The 26,962-nt window shown below is 42.8% G+C and overlaps 1 protein-coding gene across 1 annotated transcript in view; it reads left to right on the top strand.

Annotated features, from left to right (window-relative positions):
• The window catches only part of LOC132686331 (uncharacterized), an 83,871-nt gene that overhangs the window by 18,419 nt on the left and 38,490 nt on the right, over positions 1–26,962 (top strand). Inside the window, exon 4 of the mRNA XM_081791904.1 lies at positions 652–713. Within this exon, the coding sequence (XP_081648030.1) occupies positions 652–713 (62 nt within the window). The remainder of the gene's footprint in view (positions 1–651; positions 714–26,962) is intronic.

Raw genomic sequence — 26,962 nt, 5'->3', positions numbered from 1 at the left:
TCTGCCTGTGGGTTGGAGGACAAGAGGATAGAGGTGAGTAGGGAGATCAAAAGAGAATTTACAAAAATTACAGAGAGGGAACAGGTGTGGACCAGGGAAAATGACGTGCCATAAACTGAGGCATAAGATGAATTCAACACTCTGCACCTAAGGTTAAAAACGCAAATAAGAACTTTCCCCTAGAGTAGCTGACGAAAAGAACAGTTTTAATAGAACCTACAAGATTAGGTTCTAGTCTTAGACCTTAGGGCCAACTTTTCCACGGAGCATAATTCAAAGGTGGCTTCAGTAAGCCAAATCCCCAGAGTAACTGAAGTTCAGGAGGAGTCTGAGAAAAACCTACTAAGCGTCATTACTATTCCAGGCACGGGAAATCCCAGTCCTGTGCTCCAAGGACTCAGTCTGGTGTTACCTGTATTGACCACTGGGGGACGGAACAGTCAGCCCCTCCGTGCACTGGTTCTTGGAAACCTTCTAGGAGATCACTCTGGGGAGAATATTAGCTATTAATTAGTTCCCTTAAATAGTGGCTTTGAACTTTTGGAATTCAAATTAATTGATGGTCTAAAAGAATGCCATGTAATTTTTACGGCATTGAGTCTTTTTTCCTAGGATTAATCTAACTTTGTTCTTTCCCCCTTGCTTTCCCAGGCTTGCATCGTTTTAGCAGCCGACTGCACTTATCTTTTGAGCTTTGAACCATGCCCCAGTGGGTAAGTAATTTCATTTAGGTAAACAGTTTCCAGAAATAGATTCAAACCGCGAGCAAACAGCTTGTTTGTGATAACAGGCGCTGCCTGCAGTCCGATGTCTGAGGCTAATGATCTCACGTCTGCTCGTGCTGGTAGCTGGCTTCCCCTCTTTGTCAACTGTCCCCCAGATGTGTTGCCTTCCCTCAAGGTACAAATCAGGCCGTGGAAATAGGTTTTGCTAGGCCCGACTGGGCACCGGGAGGAGTTCCACACAACTGCAGAGTGGTTGGTCCCAACATGAAGTACCTTACTTGCCTGGCATATGAGCTCTTCCGGTTGCTAAAAGACCAGTTAACACAGTTGCCAACCCTGTGCCGGAACGCGTCCTTTGCAATGGCACTCATTATAGTTAATGAGCTGTTAGCATTTCCATTATGGGATTTTTTTTTAGGGTTTATAACCTGGGAATAACAATAATTTGCCTCAGCCCGAAACTCCAGTAACAGGCTATAGCCCAACCATTGCGATTGCTCTTACTAAAGTTGCTGGGGTGGGACAAGGTAGTTCTGCCCCATGTTTGTAGCATATAGAGAGGAACACGCTTAGGAAGTGTAAGTGTTTTCCTTTCCCTTTCCTTTTTTTAAAAAAAAATCAAATTAGGGGCACCTGGCCGGCTCAGTCAGGAGAGCATGCGACTCTCGATCTCAGGGTTGTGAGTTCCAGCCCTATGTAGGGCATAGAGATGACTTAAATAAACTTTAAAAAAATGAAATTGGGTAGTAGGTCAATTTGGTATCAATAAAATGTTAGTGCGCCGGGGTGGCTCAGTTGGTTAAGCATCTGAAATCAGCTCAGCTCAGGTTCTCATCTCACAGTTGGTGAGTTCAAGCCCCGCACTGGGCTCTCTGCTGTCAGCGCAGAGCCCGCTTCAGAGCCTCTGTCCCCCTCTCTGCCCCTCCCCGGCACTCTCTCTGTCTCAAATAAAAATAAAACCTTAAAAAAAAAAAGTAAAATGTTGCCAGAGAGGATAAGATCACCAAGAACCACAGGTGGGGTGGGGACAGCTGCAATGGTGAGAAGTCTGGGAATATTGGGATTGGCCGTTCCGAGAAGTCAGATGTAGAGGAGACAACTAGGAAGGCCTAGAACTCATATTAACTCTGCCGTCCATTAGCCTAGCTACTGGGGGGCAAAGAGAACTCTAGACCTTCTTAACCACAGAACTCACAAAGGCCAGCTAGCTGGGCAGCTCCACAAGTTTCCAGTGGGGTCCATGAAGGACTGGAGTTCACCCAAATGCATAAGAGGTCTGGGCTCTGAGAAAGGCCATCAGCATCCTACAGGCCCCAGGCAATGTTCTGTTGTCTTCCTGATTCGAAGGACTCAGCCTGAGAGGTCTCCAAACATAGGCCAGTGCTTTCTGCTTTAAACTTTTTTAATTTTAATTTTAATTTTTTTTTTATTTGAGAAAGAGAGCATGAGCAGGGGAGAGGGGCAGAGGAAGAGAGAGAGAGAATATTAAGCAGTCTCCATACTTAGAGTGGAGCCCAACGAGAGGCTCGATCCCACACTTTCTGCTTTAAAAGAATGTTACAGGGGGACTCCTGGGTGGCTCAGTCGGTTAAGCATTCAGCTCAGATCATGATTGCAGGGTTTGTAAGATCGAGCCCTGCACTGGGCTCTGCACTGACAGTGTAGAGCCTGCTTGGGATTCTCTCTCTCTCTCTCTCTCTCTTTCTCTCTGCCCCTTCCCTGCTCATGCAAGTGCACCCCCCCACCCCCACCCCCACACTCTTTCTATGTCTTAAATAAATAGATAGATAGATAGATTACAGGGGCTCCTGGCCGGCTTAGTCGGTACAGCACGTGACTCTTGATCTTGGATTGTGAATTCAACCCCACATTGGCGTAGAGTTTGCTTCAAAGAAAACAAATAAATAAATAAAGGGGTATCTATAAATAAATAAATAAATAAATAAATAAATAAATGTATGTTACAAAGCATCAGGAGAACCTTTTTGCCTAGGGCTATGAAGAATCCCTAAACTGAGTGGAAGAAGTGGTTTAAGAAGGCAGGGAGGGAGGGAACCAGACTGGGTAAGAGGATGGCAGCATCAGGGATGTGAGGAACTCTATGGAGTTCTTCTCTGAAGTTCTACAGCAGGTGAGTGGCCCGGTGTCCCATGGCGCACAGGACAATACGGGGGTGCCAACAGCACTCGCGGGGTGAGGGATCTCGGTGCCAGCCTGGGTAGGAGGGCCTGGCAACGAAGCGGTGACTTCATGTGTATGCTGTGTAGACATCAAGTTACCTGCTGTGCGAGCTTCTGAGACCGTGTTCAGAAACAGAAAGGTGGTGGTGTGAAGACCTGGCAAATCCAGTGACGCCTCACACCTTCGGCTGGCCCTGGGGTAAGAGCTGCTGGAGCCAAAAAGAAATCGGGAATGTCCGAGGACCCAAATTCCAGCCACAGGTGTGGAAGGACTGGTAGGTTAGACTGTTCTTTTGCCTATTCACCTGTCTTTCTGAGGAAGAGCCGGTCTGCCTCCAGGAAGACTGGCTCCTGGACCCCTGGGCTGACGATGGCATAGAGGTTGTGCTTAGCCGGCGAGTCTCAACCTGAGCAAGGGTTTACATTTTAAATCTGAATGCTGACCAATTTAGTACGGAAGAAGCATTCTAATATAGAAAGAAGAGGTACACAGTCACTTTTCAGGAGAAAAGGCTGCTATTCAGAGCCATTGTACAGGAAATGCTTATGTTCTCAGATGTCTATTGTTATCTATGGTCTTGGTCAGTTCAGGGGGCTGTAACAAAATACCACAGACCTGTTAACAGCAAACATTTATTTCTCACAGTTCTGGAGGCTGACAAGTCCCAGATCAAGGTATTGGCAGATTCAGTGTCTGGGGAGACTCTTCTTGGTTTGCAGATGGCTGCCTTCTTACGGGCTCCTCACATGGGGAAGAGAAGGGGGATTCTGGACTCTTCAAATAAGGCCATTAATTCCATCATGGGTGCCCCATCCTCATGACTTCAGCTTCCCCAAGGCCTCACTTTGAATACCATTACACTGGGGATTAAGGGCTTCGACATATGGCTTTCGGGAGAACACAAACATTCAGTCCATAACATGTATGTATTAAGTAAATTTTTAGATAGGTTTGACTTCCCAGTTAAAAAATACATGATTCCCTATAGGAAATTTAGGAAAATACAGGTAACAATAAGAAGGAAGCAAAAAGAGCTCATTCTCTCCCCTTTCCTCTCCTTTAGCTGTAACTACTGTTAATCACTTGTTATATTCTTTTCCATATTAGGTGTCTTTTTAAATGACATTTTTTTAAATTTCTTTTTTTTTACATTTATTTATTTTTGAGAAACAGAGTGAGACAAAGTGTGAGTGGGGAAGGGGCAGAGAGAGAAGGAGACACAGAATCTGAAGCAGGTTCCAGGCTCTGAGCAAGTGGTCAGCACGGAGCCTGATGTGGGGCTCGAACCCACGAACTGTGAGATCGTGACCTGAGCCGAAGTCGGTTGCTCAACCGACTGAGCCACCCAGGCGCCCCTTAAATGACATTTGATACCATTTTTTATGGCATTTACTTTAGATAATTAGGAAAGTACAAAGAAAATTATCCTCACTCATAAAGCCAGTGCCACTTTTAACATTGTTTTTCATTTTTTGTTGTGGAAAACTTCAAACACATACAACCTGTTAGCATTTTGGTGTATTTCATTTCTGTCTTGTCTCTCGTATGTGGGTATGTGTGTGTGTGTGTGTGTGTGTGTGTGTGTGTGTGTGCATATATCTACACATATACAGACACATATAGACACACATACATATCGGCAAAACTGGGATCATATTACATATTGAAGAGTTTTGTTTATTGCTTTTGCTGCTTGATATGACCTTAAGACATATTCCTCTCTCAAAATATTCTTTGAAACATTTGAAGAAGGAAGCAGAACAGCTTCCTAGGTTGCCATCAGCTATTATGTCTCTAGCACATAAGAGACACTCAATACATATTGCTGAGTGAATGAATTATTTGTTCAAGAGAAGTAGACCTAATATGAGGGGTGAGGAATTATAAACCTTATATCTCATGGGACTTGAACCTTTAGGCAATGGGGTTTATAATTTTAAACCTAAAAAGGGGAACAGAGGAAAAAATCCCACTTTTTGGTTGGAATGTAAGTTTCTGGTGGTCAGATGTGTTCTCTTTCTAGTGTGAGAACTTTCCTCAGGGTCTGTCACTCCTATTTGTTTGTCCAAAAGGCCGCCTTTAGTCCACTGCTAAAGCAGATCATTTTGGACTCTTGGAATCCTTGGAGAATCCATTCCAGGAATGCAGGAAGGATTGCTTAGTTATCTTGGGAAGGGTGTTCTGGAGGGAGGAGTATAAAATGTTGGCATAAGGAAATTTTCTTTTGAGCAGATGTGGCCCAATAAGTGTGTTGGTGGGTGGAGTGGAGCTGTCACTTTGTTGTTTCATTTTCTCATCAACATGTATTGAGCACTTACTGTGTTCTAGGGCCAAGGGCTATCAGATGGAAAAACCAAATTTCTTCCTCAAGGGTAAAAAATAAAATAAAGGTGATAGAAGTACAAACCAGTAATTGCAAAACACTACAAGTATGTAAATGTGCATTGGGGCAGAGAGGAGAGAATGGTAAACGCTGCCTGCATCAGGCAAGCAGAGGCGACCTTGAGCTGTTGCAGGGGTTGTGCGGAGGAAGTGTATGTATCGTAGTCGCTGAGGAAATACCAAGGAAACAGCCTAGAGCTCGGTTGGTGTTGGAGATCATGAGTCAATCAGAGGGGGTCAGTATCAGTCTATATCCTGAGGATTCATTTTATATCCAGGCAACCATGTCAGAAATCTGGGCATCATGCTGGATTCCCACTCCTTATCTGTGTCTGCACCCAATGAGGTATCATATCGAGTCCTGTTACTCCGGCCTTTGGAGTCCTGTTGAAGGAGATTCAGCCTCTTCCCTCCACTGCCTTTGTCCTAGTCCAGACCCTTTCTCCTTTAGAACTGGAATACTGCAGTAGACTCTAAATTGGCTGTCCTGCCTCCTCTTATCCCTTTCATTAGTTACCTATTGCTGTGTAACAAATTGCCCCCAAATTTAGCAACTTAAGACAGTAGACATTTATGATCTCACTATTTGCAGAGGGTCAGGCATCTGGCAGTGACTTTGCTAAGTGGAATGCTTTTAGCTGAGCGAGTCTAGCTCAAGGTCTCTGGAGACTGCAGTCAAGCGGTTGGTGGGAACAGTTACCTGAAGGCTTACTGGGCTCAAAGAATCCATTTCCAAGCTTACATGGTAGACAGCAAGAGGCTTTAGTTCCTCACCTTGTGGTCTTTCCACAGAACGATTTGTAAAACAGCAGCTGACTTTCCCTACAATGAGTAATAAAGTTGGAAGCTGTAGTCTGTTATAACCTAATCTCAGAGATGAAGGACCATCACTTCTGCCATATTCTATTTGTCACACAGACTATCCTGGTAGAATAGGGGGATGGGGTAGGAGCTCATTGGAATCCATCTTGAGGTCTTTAAAAATTAATTATTATATTTTATTGTGGTAAAATATACATAACATGAAATTTACCACTTTGACCATTTTTAAATGTACAGAGGCATTAAGTGCATTTATATTGTTGTGCACCTGTCACCATCATCCATCTCCAGAACTTTTTTCATCTACCTAAACTGAAACTCTATACACATTAAATAAGAATTCCCTATTCCCTCTCCCCCCAGCCCCTGACAACAGCCCCTTCTACTCTCTGTCTCTGTGAACTGGACTACTCTAGATAATCCATATAGGTGGAATCACATAGTATTTGTCCTTTTGTGACTGGCTTCTTTCACTTAGCATGTCTTCAAGGTTAATCCATGTAGCATGTGTCAGAATACCATTCCTTTTTAGGGTTGAATAATATTCCATTGTATGTATATGCCCCATTTTGTTTATCCACCCATCTGTTGATGGATACTTGGGTTGTTTCTTGGGCTATTGTGAATAATGCTGCTATGAATATAGGTGAACAAATATCTGTTCAAGACCCTGCTTTCACTTCTTTTGGGTATATACCCAGAAGTAGAATTGCCGGGTGCTGTGCTAATTCTCTTTCATTTTTTTGAGGAAACACCAGACTCTTTTCCACAGTGGCTGTACAATTTTACGTTCCCACCGGCAGTGCACAAGGATTCTGTTTTTCAACATCCTTGCTAAAACTTACAGTTTTCTGTTTTTGTTTTTGTTTTAATAACAGCCATCCTAATGGGTGTGAGGTGGTATGTTATTTTGGTTTTGATTTACGTTTCCCAAATGACCAGTGATTTTTCATGGGCTTATTGGTCATTTGTATGTCAGCTTTGGGGAAATGACTATTCAAGGCCTTTGCCCAATTTTATCAGATTGTTTTTTTGTCATTGTTGAATTGTAGGCAATCCTTGTGTATTCTGGATCTCAATCCATTATCAGAGATATGATTTCCAAATATTTTCTTCTGTGTGCAAATATTTTCTTCTATTTCTCCTATTTTCTTTCTTTTTTTTTTTTTTTTTCAACGTTTTTTATTTATTTTTGGGACAGAGAGAGACAGAGCATGAACGGGGGAGGGGCAGAGAGAGAGGGAGACACAGAATCGGAAACAGGCTCCAGGCTCCGAGCCATCAGCCCAGAGCCTGACGCGGGGCTCGAACTCAGCCCAGAGCCTGACGCGGGGCTCGAACTCACGGACCGCGAGATCGTGACCTGGCTGAAGTCGGAGGCTCAACCGACTGCGCCACCCAGGCGCCCCTCTCCTATTTTCTTTTCACTGTTGATAGTGTCCTTTGACGCACAAAAGTTTTAAATTTTGATGTAGCCTAATTTATCTGTTTTTTTCCCTTTGCTGTCTTTTTTGTCCAAGGAATCATTGCCAAATCCAATGTCAGGAAACTTTCCCCCTATTGGAGGTTTTTAAATTTATCTTTTTCGTCATTTGCCCTTGCCCTCAGGATCAAGTTTAGACTCATCATGGCACCTAGGGCTCTTCGTGCCTGACTCTTGATGAAAATGTACCCTGTCATTTATTCATTCAGAAACTCAGCACGTATTTATTGAATATGGCCATGTTTTAGACACTGGAAACAAAAGAGATGAAAATCTTTGTTCTTGTAGGTCTTACGATCTAGCAAGAGAACAAAGAAAGCAAAATATGTAAATTAATTATACTTTTATGTAAAGCTATGTAATAGAATAGATATTAACATTCTTGGCCATCAGTAGGTGGTAACTGCCATGTGGGAGAAAACAAGATCAAAGTGAGAATGATCAATGGGCTGGTTTGCAATTTTGAAAAGGTAGTTAGGGTAGGCCTCTGAGTGGGAGACATTTAAAGAAAAACTTGAAGTGGTGAGGGCGTGAGTCACACGGGTGTTTGAGGAAGAGGCTCCGCAAAGGCCCTGAGGTGGAAATGTGCCCAGTGCATAGTCTGGTGGAGAGGCTGGTGTAGCTGGAGTGGAATGAGTGGGTGATGGGTGGAGAAGCAGGATGTGAAATCAGAGCAGTCGTGGGGAGGGGAGTATCACACCCTGTGGGACCTCAAAGGCCACTTGAAGACAGAGTGAGGTGTGGGGCACAGCAGTGTCACGATCTGACTTGACATTTATAAAGGCTCACTCTGGGCCCGTGTTAGGAATTCTGTGTAGGGGAGCAGGGGTGGGAGCAGAGCAATCTGCGAGGTGATTAGTGCAAGAAGCGAGGACAGAGACCGCAGTGGTTGGGTCAGAAGGCTAACCAAGGAGGTGTGAGAAGGGGAAGGCGTCCTTGGTGCTAAAACCATAACGCTAAAGTCCTATTTCTTCTTAAAGTTGTGGTACTAGCTGGTGGCTTAATGTGGCACACATGTTGTCGAGTGTCACAGCCTTAGGAAGAAAATCCATTTCTTTCTCTCTCTCTCTCTCTTTTTTAATGTTTATTTATTTTTGAGAGAGAGAGAGAGAGAGAGAGAGAGAGAGACAGTGTGAGCAGGCAAGGGGTAGAGAGAGAGGGAGACAGAATCTGAAGCAGGCCCCAGGCTCCGAGCTATCAGCACAGAGCCCGAAGTGAGGCTGGAACTCACAAACCGTGAGATCACGACCTGAGCCGAAGTCGGACGCTTAACCTACTGAGCCACCCAGGCACCCCAAGAAAATCCATTTCTCTGTCACTAATTGATTAATAAGGTATCTCTTACACCCCAGGGTTAAATGACTTGTTAACTAAAATCTCTGCAGCCACAGGTCCCCTCTAGGAAAAGTGTTAGTTACCTGAGGATGTTAAACTGCACTGTTTTGACCCCTCTTGTCCCTCCAAAACAAGAGGGAAATACAAGTGCAGTTACTTGTGTATGCGGCTGTGGTACCAGCTCTTGGAAGATGGGATGGGGGAGGCTGGGAGTGTCGATCATAACTCATTGGCTTTGTAATTAAACTCTCTTGTTATTAAAGCAGAACTTCTTAAAGTCTCCTGCCTGTGTGGGACTGAGAATTATTTATCACAGGAATTCAGTCTGCTTTGCTATAAAAATGTTGCATGGATGGAACTAGAGTATATTATGCTAAGTGAAATAAGTCAGTCAGAGAAAGACAGATATCCTATGATTTCACTCATATGTGGAATTTAAGAAACTTAACAGATGAACATAGGGGAAGGGAAGGAAAAATAAAATACAAACAGGGAGGCAAACCATAAGAGATTCTTAAATACGGAGAACAAACTGAGGGTTGCAGGAGGGGAGGTAGGTCAGGGGGTGGACTAAATGGGTAATGGGCATTAAGGAATGCACTTTTCGGGAGGAGCACTGGGTGTTGTATGTGAGAGATGAATTGCTGATCCTACTCCTGAAGCCAAGACTACTCTGTATGTTAACTACCTTGAATTAAAAAAAAATTAGTAAAGCTGAGAGCCTCAGACCAAAAAAAAATAAAATAAGAAAATGTTGCTATATTATTGTGTTCATGAGATCCAGAAACTGATTTTGAAATATCTATAGGCATGGATATGCAGACATCATATCACCTTTCTTCCTAATATCAAATTTATTGAGATTTTTCTGCGCTTGTGTGTGCGACTAACATCTTGACCTTTCTTTATTTAATCTTACTTTTTTGAGGCACCAAGTAGGTGTCTCAGACTCATGAGAGTAGTTAGTATGGGGGACAAAAAGAGTGTACAAGCATAGCGTATCTCTCTGCTATGTTCTGTGCACATGTTTCTAGGTCCCTAGCACCCTGATGAAGGCAGCAGCCATCAGTTAAATAAAACAATCATTTCTCTTGATGGCAGCAGCCCTCATTGTGGGTGCACCTGCCATGTTACTCAAAACTGAGGGATTTCGCTGATGGAGCTGTAGATGAGAGTTATCCAGTGACTTTTCCTTCTATGTGGGCTTGATGATCAAGTAACACATGGGAAACTGAGACAAACACACACTAAAATATATTAACAATGATCTATTTTAAATAAAAATGCATTAGGGGCCCCTGGCTGGCTTAGTCGGAAGAGCACACGACTCTTGATCTTGGGGTCATGGGCTCGAGCCCCACGTTGAGTGGAGGGATTGCTTATGTAAATAAATAAATAAACTTAGAAAAATAAATAGAAACATGTTCATGTGTCATTGTTACTTATACCTTTCTCACAAATTTTCTATCATCACCTTCATTGGAGCTTTTAATATGGTTGGATTCAAGTCTGCTCTCTTTGTTCTGTAATTGTCCCAACTGTTCTTTGTTCCTTTCTTCTCCTTTCTTGCCTTCTTTTGGCTAAGTTATTGTTTAGTATGCCATTTTATCTCCTCTATTGACTTTTAGCTATACCTAATTGTGTGTGTGTGTGTGTGTGTGTGTGTGTGTGTGTGTGTGTGTGTGTTTGTGTGTGTTTGTTTTAGTGGTCACTTTAGAAATTATAATATGCAACTTTAACTTATCATGGTCTACCTTTGAATAATATTATGCTACTTTTTACCATCACTTCAGTTAATTTTTCATATGATCATGAGGGAAAAAAATCAATGCAATACCTATTATATTTATGTGAAGATTAGCTGTATTCAGATTTGCATTTGAAAATCAATGTGGGTGCAAAGCTCTCCTCTGCCTAATCACAGAATTGATTGTGCAGTTCACAGATGTGTGTCGTTGTTGGTCGCTGGCTTACCTGGCCATTTCATTTCTTCAGAGACAAATAGCTCTTTGTTTTTCTCTTTTGAAATAACCAATGTAAATTAGGAAAACAAAAGGAAACATTTAGCAGAAACCTTTCTTTAAAGAGAAGATGAAGCAGGGCTTCTGGAATCCAGGTCATGGGGTAATGACCTTCTTTTTACATTGAAATTATCATTATTTTTTTTGCTCTGAGACTCTGGAACCATTTTATTGGGGTTGAGCTGACTAACTCATAGTTTCAGAATGTGAGTGGACTTGAGAGGCTCAGCTTAGGAGACAAAACTCCGTGGCGTTTACCTTCATATCTTTCACAGATGAAACCCTTCCTGCCTCCCTGCATGACATGTGTGCCCCATTCCATTTGGCACTTCTGTGTCACAGAAGTTAGTGTCTTATGGACCCGGGGAATGAGTCAGCTCCTGGCACAGCGATATATGCTTAGTATGCTTAGTATGTATTAGTATGTATTAATAATCAAAGATGGACCTTAATGAGTCCACAATTTCAGCTAGATTGATTGAGATACTCTCTGTGCAGACTAGCCATCTCTGGAAATTAGTTTTCTTGACTACCAAAGGAACATTTTTTTTAATGTCTTATTTATTTTTGAGAGAGGGAGAGAGAAAGAGAGAGAGTGCAGGTATGGGAGCGGGGGAGGGGCAGAGAGAGGGAGACAGAGGATCTGAAGTGGGCTCTCAGCGTAGAGCCCACTTCAGGTCTTGAACTCACGAACTGTGAGATCGTGGCCTGAGCCGAAACCAAGAGTTGGATGCTTAACCAGCTGAGGCACCCAAGTGCGCCCCCAAAGGAACAATTTTAAAAAACATTGGATGCCTCTACAAATAGTATGGTAAAATATTGCCCTTGCTTATAAAATGATTGAACTTCCAATGTTGAATCCTGTAGAATTCCATCTGTTATTATTTTACAATGAACAGGAGCTCATGTTACATGTCAGCATGTGCATTTAATTTTCAAAATTGCGTGTCATACCTTATAGTAGGTTGTGCATGAGTGGTTATTTTAGCCTGATTAGCCATATTAATAAAAAGAAAGAGGTGCGATTGTGATGGCTAAGAAAGGAAAAGAAGGTGTGCTTTATCACTCAGAATTACTTTCCAAAGTACTTTTACTTGTTTAATATACGCATTCAGATAACCCTCATCTGAAAACTCCTTTGCTTTTAACTGGCTACCTGGAATAGCTGCTTTGCAGGCTCTTATCAGGAAATATAATCTCAGACTCACTGCCATTAATACCTTTCGAAAGCTCTGCAGAGAGAAACAATATTTATGGAGGACTGTCTGAAGTATTTGCTGTCCATCCATTTTTTAGATAAGTCATCACCAACCTGTTGTCTTACAGACCCCTGGGGGAACATGGAGTTATTGCAAGGTTGCCTGCAAATCCTCTATTGAAGGTATTATGATTGCTGTCATTGTTATCTATAAGGACACAACAGTGACATTGAATAGTTTCTTTGAAGGAATAGAGCCTCTTCCAACATCCAGGTCTTTACTTAGAAGAAAATCATGTGATAAATGAAGTCAGTAATGGGATACGGAGCTAGAGCTTCTAGGCTTTGAACTTAACTACTTGTGTTTCACACGCCACTTTAGCTTCCTGGGATCCAGGACATTAGCATCGCAAAGGACCTAACCCAATCCTTGGTTTAGGTCAGTCACGCACTTCTGCGTGGCTAGTCCTAGGCAGCAGGTGACACGGGGAGGGGGTGGCACGTCCACAGCTGCTGGTGCATTTCCTGGGATGCTCTAAGCTGTTCTTTGTGGCTGACAACCTTACAGGCGGCGGAGACATCCTCTTTCAATACCGGTTTTTTCACTTTGAGTAAAGAAAATGAGTTTTCAAAACGTCTCCCTTTGAAACGGGACAGTAAGAGGAGCGGCATCCCAGGATGGCCAGTGACTGGGGGCGGCCAGGTGAGCCCTTGCTACCTGGGCTGTCACCCACAGAGCTGACCTGCAGTGGTTTCCACGGCCCCTTGCTTGTGGTCCCATATTGCATAGTGGATGCCCCTGTGCGTGTGCGCTAAGGGAGGGAAGCGTCAGGAGCACTGAATTCGAAAAAAGGAAGATAACAGGAAGCACAAAAATCATAGCAATGCTGCTGAGTTACCTCTAAATACTCTTCATCGAACCCATAGATTGCGTTAATCTGATCTGAATTCATTAGAATTCACATCAAGATGCCTCTAGCTTTCAAAAGCCAGTGGCAAAAGAGGGAAGACGATGATATCCAGTTCAGCTCTTCATTTATGAGGAATGACGACTACCCCGTGTGGGCAATACTTGCAAATAGTAACGTGAAAACCGCTGTTTTCATCTGGTCATTCAGAAATAAAACAGATGATAAAAAATAACTATTTTTAGTGCAAAATATAAGAATTCCAAACACCCTGCCTTGGAGGCAGTTTTTAATCTATATTAGGTGTGGTCACGTTTTTAGCTATATTTAATGTACATTTTGTCCCCAAACTAAACATAAGTTGATAGTTTAAAACTTGTCATCCAATCATGTTTTTTGTTATAAGTTCCTTAAAGTAAGTTAAACATGTTACTCATTAATGGGAAAATGTGAAATTTTATAGTTTTGTAATGCATGTCTTTACATATAATGTTTAAATACGCTTTAATAATTCCTAACTAAAATAAAATATTTTTTTCCTACTTAAAAACTCTCCTTAATGGTATTTCTCACAAAAGTGACACAATTAAAAAATTCCAGAGGGGATGTGTGAAACAGGGAAAGGGATTTGACAGTTAAGAGGTTTGGGAAATACTAATAGACATTAAATTTTAAGAAAACAAGATCAAAAGGAAAAGCAGGTAATAGGACAGTATGTATTACTTTATTTTCATTTGTTTTTTTTTAATGTTTTTTTATTTTTGAGAGAGAGGCAGAGAGAGAGACAGAGAGGGAGACAGAGGGAGACAGAGAATCCCAAGCAGGCTCCCTGTTGTCAGCTCAGAGCCCGATGTGGGGCTCAAACCCACGAACCGTGAGATCATGACCTGAACCAAAATCAAGAGTCAGACACTTAACCGACTGAGCCACCCAGGCACCCCAATATGTATTATTTTATAAAAGGCAAACAAACAAAAGAAATCATCCTTAATATGCAATCTTTCTGTACACATACATTTAAATATACAAAGTATTAAAAAAAAGGTGTGAAAGAATACACACCAGACTGTTAATAGTGCCAATTTGTGAGGAAGAAAACAGCTTCAGGCCAGGTGCGGAGAGATAGAGGAGATATGTGTTTATGTGCTGTGTATTACTTTTGTAATAATAATGAGGATAGTAATAGTAATAATGGAAAACAAAAAGCTAAGGGGTTGCGGTGGCCAACAGAATGTGTCTGTTAGATCTCCTATTGCAGAGAGTGTTAACGGATCCATGATCCCAGCTACTACCCCCTGAATCCATCACTGTGAATTCTGTCTGGGCTGCACTTCCCACAGGCTGCTCCCAGCCAATGATTATGCTGGGGGCATTGGGGGTTGGGAAGGAGATACTAAGGCGGGGCCGTTCCTCTGACAGACAAAACTCTTAAAACTGCAGTTTATGATCTGCCTTCCTTCCCTCCATCCTTCCCACCCTTCCAACCTCCTCCCCTCCCTCCCTCCTTTCTGTCTCCCTCCCCAACCCCCACCCAGTGCTCAGCATCTCAGTTTGACAGCAAACTTTTCCAAGTCTTTTCCTTTTCCGACTCCCTCCCCATCTTCCCTTACTGGTATCCCGGCTCCCAAACCTCTTGCACCTCTAACCCCATCTTTAGGTTTACCTTTCAGAGGACCCAGGCTAACATAAAGCTTCAAAAGAGAAAGTTAATTGTAGACAATGCCTAGCACTGTGCTGTCGGAGCGGTAAACATCGCTGGGGTTCTGGTGGCAGCCACCTTGAGGGATGGGCATAAGCTCTCTCACGGCAGTGTGGAGATTTATGATATTTCTAATTATATCTAATATTTAGTCCCTTGGGGATGATTTACTTATCAATCAAGATTCTTAATATAAATAGAAAATATTAAATGTATAAATGCAATTTAACATTTTCTTTAAAAAAATTTTTTTAACGTTTATTTTTTGAGAGAGAGAGTGAGCACGAGTGGTGGGAGCGAGGAGGGTGGGGAACTGAGAATCTGAAGCAGGCTCTGCGCTGACAGCAAAGAGCCCGACTTGGGGCTCGAACCCGCGAACCATGAGATCATGACCTGAGTCAAAGTCGGACGCTTAACTGACTGAGCCACCCAGGTGCCCCCCAATTTTTTGTAATGTTTATTTATTCTCGAGAGAGAGTGTGTGCATGCATGAGCAGGGGAAGGGCAGAGAGAGACAGAGAGAGAGAGAGGGAGACAGGGAATCCAAAGCAGGCTCTGTGCTGACAGGAGAGAGCCTGACGTGGGGGTCCAACTTACCAACTACGAGATCATGACCTGAGCTGAATCGGATGCTTAACCGACTGAACCGCCCAGGCACACCCAATTTAAAATTTTCAAAGAAGTTTAACACCCAAAGTTTGTGAAGGGAAAGAAATATTAATCATCACCCTTAAAGGTAATTGTAAATATTTGTAATTTTATAAGTAAAATAATAAGATATGAGGCGGTTCTTAAAACTTAAGGAAAAAAGAGCCTTTTTAATTTGAAAACTTAATCCACATTCTGTACCGATTAGGAAACAAAAAGTCAACTCAGTTGAATGGTATTTAGTTGAATTCACATTTAGGAAAGATTAAAGCAGGGTGTTCACCTGGATGGTGTGCAGTAATGTGTTGGTAAGTATTTAATAACATGTTCTCTTGGTGGGGGCCAGGGGGCAAGGTATGCAAACATATATTTACATCGATTTATTATAAATTTTACTGGTACAAAGGATGTGTAGCACACAACTTGCCACTAATAATATCAATCCTCTTTTTTTGTAAATTCCAGGCAACCAGTTGATTTTCACAGAGTGCTAATCAATTAATTTTTGCGAAATCCCTGTATCGGTAGCCGGCCTATGGTTTAGCAATTGGAATTATATCCCAATCCATTTACTCTTTTCCCAAAAAACTTGTCATTAAATCTGTGTGAGCTACCAGAAAACTATTTCTCACCATTGTGCAGATGATACTCATTAAGCTGAAACGTCTCTGTTTTTGCACCACTTTTGAGTTGAATCTGCGTTATTAACATTTTCCTCACTTTCTTAAGTCTGGACGTTCGACACAGCAATCAATAAAGCCCCGAACGGTTTCCATAGTGTGACTGCTCCCGCAATTTCAAGCTGCTACCTTGATGTCACTGAACGCAAGGCAGGAAGACAGGAGCAGAAGCCCGCCATTACATGAGGCTGCCAAGGGGTAGATACCATAGGCCCGGAATAACCTTCAGACCAGAGACAACAGAAGATAACAGCAAAGTGTAGTAAGATAATTAAGGGCTGATGCATTTTGAATTATTCTTACCTTTGTTTTATATATAATCGATTGAACGGTAAGTCTCTGTAATTTTATTTGAGTAAATAGCCAGATCTAACAGCTGGCTTCCGAAATGCTTGAAAATCTATCAGCTGGTCTTCATGAGCTGGAGCAAGCCTGCTCCAACACACCGCTGAAGGTAGGGGACAGTAGGGCTTAAGTTTCAAACAAATACCAGGAGCCAAAGGCTCGCTTTGGTGAATGAGGAGTGTCCCAGAGGTCTCTTGATGAGAGAAGGGGGAGGCAGGGAGGGAGGTGTAGCCAAATGACAGGACTGAAGGAAGCAGGGTTTATCCGGTTGTCACTTCCTCCTTTTCAATATTGCTCACGTTGGCTCCTTTTGATCCTCATTGCCACCAGGCTGACCTAGATCTCAGTACACAAGTCTGGATTCCTGCCCTGCTTCCCAGTTAGTCTTCCTGCCTGCGCATTCTCCCCCGACTGTCTACCCTAGAGTTAGCTTCCAGAATCGTCTTCCCAAACACATCTTTGCATGTTTTGTCCCCATTCAGCACCCCCCCAAGTATCAATTCTAAACTAAGAATGTTTCAAAATTTTTCAAAATCCCGCCCTCGCCTTTCCACTTTACCCCTACACTTCTGCTATTCATTCCCCCAGTAGGAAGAACTGGCCTCTGACCTATCTGACCTTGTTGAATATGCCAGTCACATTTAGGTTTCTGAGGCTTTGTGGACACCACTGTTGTGTTCAAAATGTCTCATTCCACACAACTGTATTTGCAACCAGTTCTTTTTTAAAAAAATTTTTTAAATTTTTTAAATTTATTTTTGAGACAGAGAGAGACAGAGCATGAGCAGGGGAGGGGCAGAGAGAGAGAGGGAGACACAGAATCTGAAAGCAGGCTCCAGGCCCTGAGCTGTCAGCACAGAGCCGGGTGCGGGGCTCGAACTCACGGACTGTGAGATCATGACCTGAGCTGAAGTCGGACGCTCAACCGACTGAGCCACCCAGGCGCCCCCCTCCTTTTTTTTTAATGAAGCACCTCAAATCCTAAATACTTCAAAAACTGTTGTGTCATGAACCTTCCTCCTCTGAACACGTACAGCACTTAAAGTTTGTACCACTTGTTACGTATATGTTGTTTTGCAGTCTTACGTATTTCTCACACTCCCATTTAGGTAAATCCATGCCATGGTGTCCTAACTAGACCATAGACTTCTTGGGGGCAGAATTGATAGATACTTGGCAGATACTTCTTGTTGATGTCAAGAAATTGATGTATTCCAGGATAGAGTATTCCCCAATGGAATTCTTTGGTTTGACCCAAGTCGTTTCTGATACTTTTTTTTTTTTTTTAACTCTTTATTGCTTAATCCTTTGCTTGTTGGAAATACAGTTGGAAATGTGAAGCTTATTTGCACATGGCTTTTTTTTTTAACTAGTCTACTTGGGCATAAGAGGGATTTAAACAACGGATATTTATTTTCTCACAGTTCTGGAGGCTGGAGGCCCAACAGGGACCTGGTGAGGTCTCTCTTCCTAGCTTGTGATAGCTGTCCTCTCACTGTGTCCTCTGTGTGAGCAGAGGGAGAGAGATCTCTGGTGTCACCTCCTCTTCTTTTAAGGACACCAGACTTACCAGATTAAAGCCCCACACTTACGACCTCATCCTTAATTACCTCTTTTTTTTTTAAATGTTTATTGATTTTGTGAGAGAGACAGAGAGAGAGTTGGGGAGGGGCAGAGAGAGAGGCAAACAGAGAATACCAAGCAGACTCTGCACTGTTAGCACAGAGCCCGACACTGGGCTCCAACACACGAACCCGTGAGATCATGACTTGAGCTGAAGTCAAGAGTCAGATGCTCAACTGACTGAGCCACCCAGGTGCCCCAACCTTAATAACCTCCTTAAAGACTCATCTCCAAATAGAGTCACGTTGGGGGTAAGGGCTTTCAACGTATGAATTTTAGGGTGACACAATTCAGTCCATCACACCTTTTAAATTGAGTTTGTATTTTTCAAAATGGCATTTTATTTCTCTTTGATTGTACAGTGATACTCCCTTTACACCCTACCCCCATGATTAAGTGAACTTATTATTCAAATCAAGAGCTGAAAAGTCCTGAAATTTGAAGCTGATGCACCATGACAGTAGGAGCACGGAGGGAATGGCACAGTGGTGTAGAGCACAGACTCTAAGCCAGACTGTTATGGTTTCAACCTGATTCTGCCGTTCAGTAGCTGTATAAATTGGGTCACGTTCCTCTACCTCTCTTTGCCTCAGTTTCCTTATGTGCAACATGAGAATGATAGTAATGGTTCTACTTTATAGGAGAGTGATGATTGTGGTAGTGGAGGTTAAATGAGTTAATGTGTGAAAAACACCTGGCATATTAACTATTATGTTTATCTTGGAAATCTCATTTTAAATGCCTGTAGCAGTGTATTGTGTCTCCATAGCACCCCCGTGAGGCAGGTAATGGTATGGGAACATTGTTTAATGCTTATGTCAAGTAGAGAAGACCATATTGCCCCCCAAAAAGAGTTAGCCATAAGTCAATAGAAGCCCTGGCAAAAAGGATTCTGGCAAAAGTCACACATGTATCACTTACCACTTATGTTCAGTTCCCCTGAATTCAACAAATATTTACTGAGAACTTAACATGCAAAATTATGGTCAGTGCTGAGATAAAGGTGTATATAGATACCACTTTGAGCACAAAAGCGGGCTCCAAGGCTTAGCTTGAAGGAGATGGTGACAACTGGGAGGACTTCTTGGAAGTGATGATGTCTGAGCCGAATTTCGAAGAATGAGTAAAGGCTGAAGGCAAAGTGCCCGTTACCAATGATATACTGAGTGATTTTATTTTTAAAAAAGATTCAACAGTATTTCTTCGGCAGTGAAAATTCTCTGGTATTAGAGTCAGCAGTTATTGAGAAGTGGAAGACTATTCCAGCAAAAATAGTGGAAATCGTGACTTCTTAGGATATCTCAAGGAATGGGTCAGGTGGGTGGGCCTTGCCTTCATGTGTGAATGGGAACTCGAGGCACACAGAACAGCAACCACAAAAGTGTGAGGACTGTTATGACAGTGGAAGTCTAGGGTACTCTGGGAGCACACAGCAGGGGGAAGTCATGGAGGCCTTCCTTGAGGAAGCAGCATTTAAACCTAAGTGATTCTTAGGGATTATTCAGAGAAGAGAAGGGGAAGAATTTCTCAGGAAGAGGAACAACATGTGCAAAGGCCTAGTGATGAGACTGTGACATTTTCTTTAAAAAAACAAGTCTCTAGTGGCTGAGAGTGGCTGAGATGAGGCTGCATAGGTAGGCTGGGGCCAGCTGAGAAGGTTGTAGGAAACCATCTCAACGGAGATTAGATTTTAACCCGAGGGCAACTGGAAGCCTTTGAAAAGTTTTTAGTGGGGTGGGGACATGCTCAGATTTACATATTCAAATAATCACCACTGTGGCTGCGGGCAGAATTGATAGGATAGTTTCTGTGCAGTCGGGTGAAACTTAAAAAGAAAAAATAACCCAATGCACTAACCTTTGTTATTTGACTTGAGACACCACAAAACCATAATAAGGAAAATTTCAAAACATGATGATGAAAAAAACTACCCATAGTTCTCTTGCTTTGACTATACTTGACTTCTTCTCTGACCCTTCCTTTTTGCACTCTTTTTCCCCTTGCTTATTCATTTCTCACACAGTCCCAGTGTGGTGTGAGACTTCCTTGGCATTTGTTAATCATGGCTAAATAAATCCCAGCTGTCACTCAACCTCTAGGTTGAGGAGTTGCCAGAATGCTAAGGAGTTGCCAGAATGAGAAGCATCTCAACTGTAAATCAATTTTCAGTGGTGGCTCTTACTTGTGACTTTGAATTGGGGGGTCATGTTTGATACCATGGCTGGCTTTCTCTGTTCACAGTAGCTTCCTCATTGCAAGTCTCCTCAAGCTGGGTGGCACTGGCTTCTCACTTTACCTTAGACCCAACTGCTCTAAAGCACGACCATCTGTCATGGTTTAAATTATCGTGCGGTTAGCATCTATTCCCCTCCTCTCCTACCATACGCAGGGCATGCTTCTTGATCTCATTGATACTGGAGTTGGCCATGTGATTTGCTTTGGCCAAAGGGTTGATAGATGTGTCATGAAATGGAGCCTTCCATGCGTTTGCACACTGGACTTGCGTTCAGAGCTCCACTCTGAGAAGTACATATGCCAGGTGACCGTGGATCTGGGGAGGATCAGAGACATGTGGAACAGGTATGTGACCAACCAACAGCCCAGTGCAGGTGATCTGTGCCTACAGAAGAGTCACTTGGCTGTGGCCCACCTAGACCCCTCAAACTCAGTTGTCGTAGGGCACTGGGGTTGTTCTATAGCATTATGGTGACAAGAGCTGACTACATTAACTGTGTCTGATGGTCTTCTCCCAGGGCTCCTTGGAGAGAATTTTGTATATGCCACAGACTCTGCGTAAGAAGACTAAATTTTAAGTTAGTCTGGCCACTTTTCACAATGTAGTACTATGCGTTTATATATCACATACCATTAAACCTTCATTAGGGCCGGACAGCATGGAAGTAAGAGTAAGAACACAGCTCCTGAGCTTTTAAACTTTAAAGCCTGATGGACTTAGGTAACCATATAAATAAATGGCATAATTACAAGTGGAGGTAAAATCCCTTGAACACAGTTCTGTGGGCGCATAAACAAGAAAACCTGAGCTAAAGTGAGGAGTCTGAAGGTCTGCTATGAAATCATGGAACTGAGATCTAAAGAATAAGTGATAATAATAATACTTCTGGAAATACCAATAATAAATATTTCAATAGACCTCACTTGTTACTGGATCGGGCTGCGAGGGCTTTAAAAATACTGACTTGTTTATGGGATATCTTGGTAGCTTAGTTGGTTGGGCGTCTGACTTCAGGTCATGTCATGATCTCACTGTTCGTGGGATCCAGCCCCTCATCGGGCTCTGCACTGACAGTGCAGAGTCTGCTTGGGATTCTCTGTCTCCCTCTTTCTCTGACCCTCCTCTACTCATGCACGCATACTCTCTCTCTCTCTCTCTCAAAAATGAATAAAAATAGGGACTTGTTTAGGGAGCGTCTGGGTGGCTCAGTTGGTTGAGCGTCTGACTCTCGATCTCACCTCAAGTCTTGATCTCAGGGCTGTGAGTTCAAGCCATCGAGCCTACTTAAAATACATATATATATATATATATATATATATATATATATATATATATATATAATTTGTTTAGTCCTCACAGTTCCTCTCATTAGCAATTATCCCAGCAAAAAGTGGGGGTGGTGGCTGAGGCCACATCCTCAGTCTGAGGGAACGGCATGAGGAAGGGCCTTGGAATGGGTGCAGGCACAGCACGTCTAGGCAACTGAAAAGTGTCCATGGGCAGAGAGCCCTTGGGATGAGAGGAAATGGTGAGGTGGAAGGGGCAGCTGTGGAGTACAGCTGTGGACCTTACTAAGGATTTGGATCTTACCATTGAGAACAATAAGTCACTGAAGGGTTTTAAGTAGGATGTGGAACAGGTGATATGATCAGGTTAGCCTTAGTATAGAGAGTTCAGGCTGTTGAAAGGAGAATGTACTGACAGGGCCCAAGGTGGAGGGTGGTGAAAGGAAAGCAGTAAGGGGGATCTTGCAATAAACCAGGTGTGAAATAATGGTAACTTAGGCTAGAGTGATGAGCATGGAAATGGAGAGAAGGGGACATATTTGAGTGATATTCGGAGACAAAATCTGCAGTTTAATGATTTAATGGAGACCTGTGTATTATTTCTTAGCTTCTCTGTTGAATATCAACGTGTCACACATATCTCTGCAATCCCCACGTGGGCTTCCCAGTGGAGCCACAGAGCTTGGAGGAAGGAGTGGTTTTCTGGTTCAGCAACTGCTCTTCGGAAGATGTGAGGGACCCGCCGCCGATTAGTGAAGCATGGCACCAGAGGCATTGAAAGAAATAAATGCCTGGGTGGACCACGTTCTGGGTTTGCACCAGTGGTCACCCCCTGGAAATACGAACTTGACAAATATGAGTACATAACAATTTACGGTTCGGGTATCGAAAGCTTTAACTGTCCTTGAAATATCATCATTTAAAATTTCCATGAAGGAATCAATGACTAACATGGAGAATACTGAGTAGACCTGAAGCATGTCTTCGGTGCTGGGGCTTCCCACAGTGATTTAAGATGGATTTCCTATTGCTTTTCCAAGGTTTAGGAGGGCACTGGGCCCTTCTCTAGGAACTAAACTTCTGTTCACTTAATGTTTCCTAGTCTCAGAAGCTGATTCTCACCTAAGTGCATGTTCAACCTAGGATGAATGCAAATTTAAGAGAGTTTAACTATATTCTGTTCACCTCCTCCACTTAAAGAAAATCTGATTTGGGTTTTAAATGCCTTTTGGGATATATTAGAATATTTTAGGTGATAAACAGGTTAGGAAGAGTTCGCTTCTGGTAGGTTTTTCCTGAGCATTTCAAATATTGAATTTTCAAGTAGAATCATTTGATTGTAATTCGGGGATACCAATACTATTTAATATAGTACCTTTAAAAAAGATTTCTAAGATAAAAAAAGGGAATGTGCTTAATGTATAAGGCATTTTGTGTCAAAAATATAGTTTTACTCTTAAAATAGGTTATTAAAATGTGAGGTACAACCTTCCAGGTATAAAGGAAATAAGTCATCAGTAATGTACAGTATGGTGACAATAATAATGCTGTGTTGCCAAAAAGACATTTATTATGTAAATATATGGGCATCATACATGTACTAATTTCCTATGGCTATTATAACAAAGTACTACAAAGTTGGTGTTTTAAGAACAATGCATATTTATTCTCTTACAGTGCTGGAGATCACTGTAAGTCTAAATCAGTTTTACTGGTCCCAAACCAAGGTGCTAACAGAGGTCTGCTTTCTCCAAGACCCCAAGGCAGAGTCCATTTCCCTGCCTTTTCCAACTTCTAGAACTGTGTTCCTTGGCTCGTGTCCCCTCCTCCATCTTCAAAACCAGCAGGATAGCAGCCACTCTCTCTGACTTTGCTTCCTTCTTCTCTAGCCACATGGCTTTCTTCTCTTCTGTGTCAAATCTCCCCTTACCTCCCTCTTATAAGAATACTTGTTGGTAACACATTTTGAGCCCACACAGGCAATCCAAGACTGTCTCCCCATCTCAACATCTTTAATTTAGTCACATCTGCAAAGTCCATTTTTCCAATATACATTCACATTCACAAGCTCCAAGGATGGGGACCTGGATGTCTATTTCAGGTGACTGTCCAGTATCCAGTACTCTAAAGGCAGTACTGTCTAATTCCACTGAGTAGTACATTTGTGTACTGGGACACACTCAGTAACTACCCTCTCTTTTTTTGTGGTAAAATAGGTCTAAAATAAGATTTACCATTACAAAAAAGAGATTTGCCATTTTTACCATATTTAGGTGTGAGTTCAGTGGCATTACGTACATTCACATTGTTATGCAGTCATCACTGCCATCCATCTCCAGAACTTTTCATCATCGCAAACTGAAGCTCTGTACCCATTAAACATTAACTTCTATTCTCTCTTCCCCCCAGCCCCTGACAACCACCATTCTTCTTTCTGTCTCTTTAATTTGACTCTTCTAGGAATCTCATATGAGTGAAATCATACAATTTTTAAATACTTTTATTTTTATTTTTTTATTTGGAGAGAGTGTGTGTGCATGAGCTGGGGGAGGCACAGGGAGAGGACGAGAGAGAATCTTAAGCAGGCTCCATGATCAGTGCAGAGCCCAATGTGGGACTGTCTCATGACCCTGGCCTCATGACCTGAGCCGAAATTGACTGTTAGATACTCTACAGACTGAGCCACCATGGTGCCCCAAATGCTTTTATAGATACATTTTTAAGTGACTTTTTTAAACTTGATGATCTTAATACAAATATTTCAGATTGTTTATTTTGTGGCATACACATGGCTGTCAGGGCAGCATCTAATGTGAAAGTTAGATACAATTAAAAACAGGCACTAACCTTCTTGGGATAATTGCTGGAAACTTTCAGAGACCTTGACTTCTATCATTCCAATAAAGAAAAGGAATATTAAAATTTCCTTTAAAAAAAAAAAGGATTGGGGCGCCTGGGTGGCTCAATCGCTAAGGTGTCTGGCTTTGGCTCAGGTCATGATCTCACAGTTCGTGAGTTCGAGCCCCACACCCGGCTCTGTGCTGTCAGTGCGGAGCCTGCTTTGGATCCTCTGTACCCCCTTTCTCTCTGCCCCTTCCCCACTCATTCTCTCTCTCTCTCTCTCTCACACAAATAAACATTAAAAAAAAAAAAGGATTGATGTGAATGGCAAACATTATTTGTGAGGTATTTCCAGGTTCTTCATACTCCTCTTTTGATTTCTCTGTTAAAAAAATTGGATGGAGATGGAATTGGCCTACAGTACAGGTTAGGAACCGTAGCACTAGAATAACCCCCTAATAAACACAGTATTCTTCACACTCAGTAGAAGAATGGAATACATGTATAAACATACATGTTCACAAAAACCCTGACAACTCTCCTTCTGGTGAGAGTAGGTATGGAAAACTATTTGCCTAAACTATTTTAAACAGTAAAATAGACTTGGGGCACCTGGCTGACTCAGTCAGTAAAGCGTGTGACTCTCAACCTGGGCGTTGTGCATTCAAGCCCCACATTGGGTGTAGAGACTACTTAAAGATCAGATTGTAAAAAAGTAAGATAGACTGAACATGGTCCTCCCCCCGCCTCTCAATACCCACCCTCCCCTTTTTAAAAAACTCCTTTTAAAAAAATTATTAGCGGTAAGTTATTTGAGATGGAACATCACATTATAGGTTATTTTAAAATAAAAAGTGCATATCTATGTATTAATTGACCAGTTGCTTATTCATTCATTAATTTGTTCATCGCATAGGTATTGAGAACCAAGATTGTGCTAGTTCTGGGGAGGCAGCAGTAAACAAGACAGGCAAGGTTCCTGCCCTCAGGGAGTTTCCATCCTTTACAGGTGGGAGAGATAAATAAACAAGTAGGCAATAATTGAAGGTGTCATTCAGATTGCTTAAGAGGTGGGAAGGAATCAGCATAATACAACAGAGAGGAACCCATGCAGGGGAGAGGGGGGAGGGGCTCCATTTTTAGGCACAGCAGGCCTGAAGTAACCAAAGGAATCAGTCATGCTTGCAGGAGAGGGAGCTCCAGCAGTCATGAAGTGGGAGGAGGTCAGTGAGTTCAAGGGACAAGGTCAGTCTAGCTGGAGCAGTGAGAGAAGAGGAGAGTTAAGACAAGATCGGCTGCGGTCAGGTCTACGCATTCATCTGTCCGTCTGTCTATACCTATCCACCCGTCCATTTATTTATATACTTTCCCCATCAAAAATCATTTAGGACAGCTTACACAAATACACATCACAGTATGAAACAAACGAAAGAGGGCACAACTAGGAAAATAAAATAAAGCTGGGAGATCAGCATGCAAAATGCGTGTGTCATGACACCCACACACTTGTGAGAAGTAGTTTGCAAATCTAGCTCGGAGCTTCCTAGCAGTCAGAGAGAGAAAAGTGATCACTTAAGTGATTTGTGGTGTGCATGGGATAAAAGCAAACTATTTCCTTAGAAGAAAAATACTTTAGGGGCCCCTGGGTGGCTCAGTCGGTTAAGCGTCCGGCTTCGGCTCAGGTCATGATCTCACGGTCTGTGGGTTCAAGCCCCGCGTCAGGCTCTGTGCTGACAGCACAGAGCCTGGAGCCTGCTTCGGATTCTGTGTCTCCCTCTCGCTCTGCCCCTCCCCTGCTCATGCTCTGCCTCTCTCTGTCTCAAAAATAAAATAAAAACATAAAAAAAAAAAAAAGAAGAAAAATACTTTGTCTTGAGAGCAGAGAAAAACCTCATGGTGTCTGTGATGATTTTGTGCTGTGTCATCTTGGCTAAGCTGGACCTTGGATTCCCAGAGTCCCCTTCCCTATATGGCTCTGGGGAGAACTGGCTGAAAGAAAGTGGTGCATGTTACAAGGTGAAAATGAACCAACGGCTTTTATGCTCAGGTTGGCAGAGCTGGACGCAGTGAGGGGCAGCAGGAGCTGCCAGCAGGTTCCAGCTCGTGCCTGTCCTCCCCTCCACATCTAGCTCTTATGTCCTCCGGCCGGCTGTGAAGACAAGAGCAGGCCCAGGCCCACCACAGGTGCAGCGGCAGTGGTCTTCTGGGATTCTCCACCGATTCCCCTTTACTCCTGACTCTAGCCCCTAGAGGTGTCTGGCTTTCTAGAGTGCCCCGTGAGCCCCGACTGTTCACCAATGCCAGTGCATCAGGAAGGCTGGTTAGTGACACTTCCTCAATCTTTCACTGCTCACCCCAGCTGTGTAATGTTTATGTCCTATAAGAAATCCCTCCATCGATAATACTCATTGTGGTTCTGCTTCCTGCTCAAACCCTGCCTGAGGCAGATACTGCTAAGGGGATGTTGTGTGGCCCATTTGGAAGTACTCCCCATAAATATCCCCACAGTAAACATGATCGCTGGGAGTTTCTTTCAGAGAGTGGAGGAC

Source organism: Panthera onca, chromosome F1, assembly GCF_046562875.1.
Source record: "Panthera onca isolate mPanOnc1 chromosome F1, mPanOnc1 haplotype 2, whole genome shotgun sequence".
Classification (NCBI taxonomy): Eukaryota; Metazoa; Chordata; class Mammalia; order Carnivora; family Felidae; genus Panthera; species Panthera onca.
This window is presented reverse-complemented; position numbering and strand designations above follow the sequence as displayed.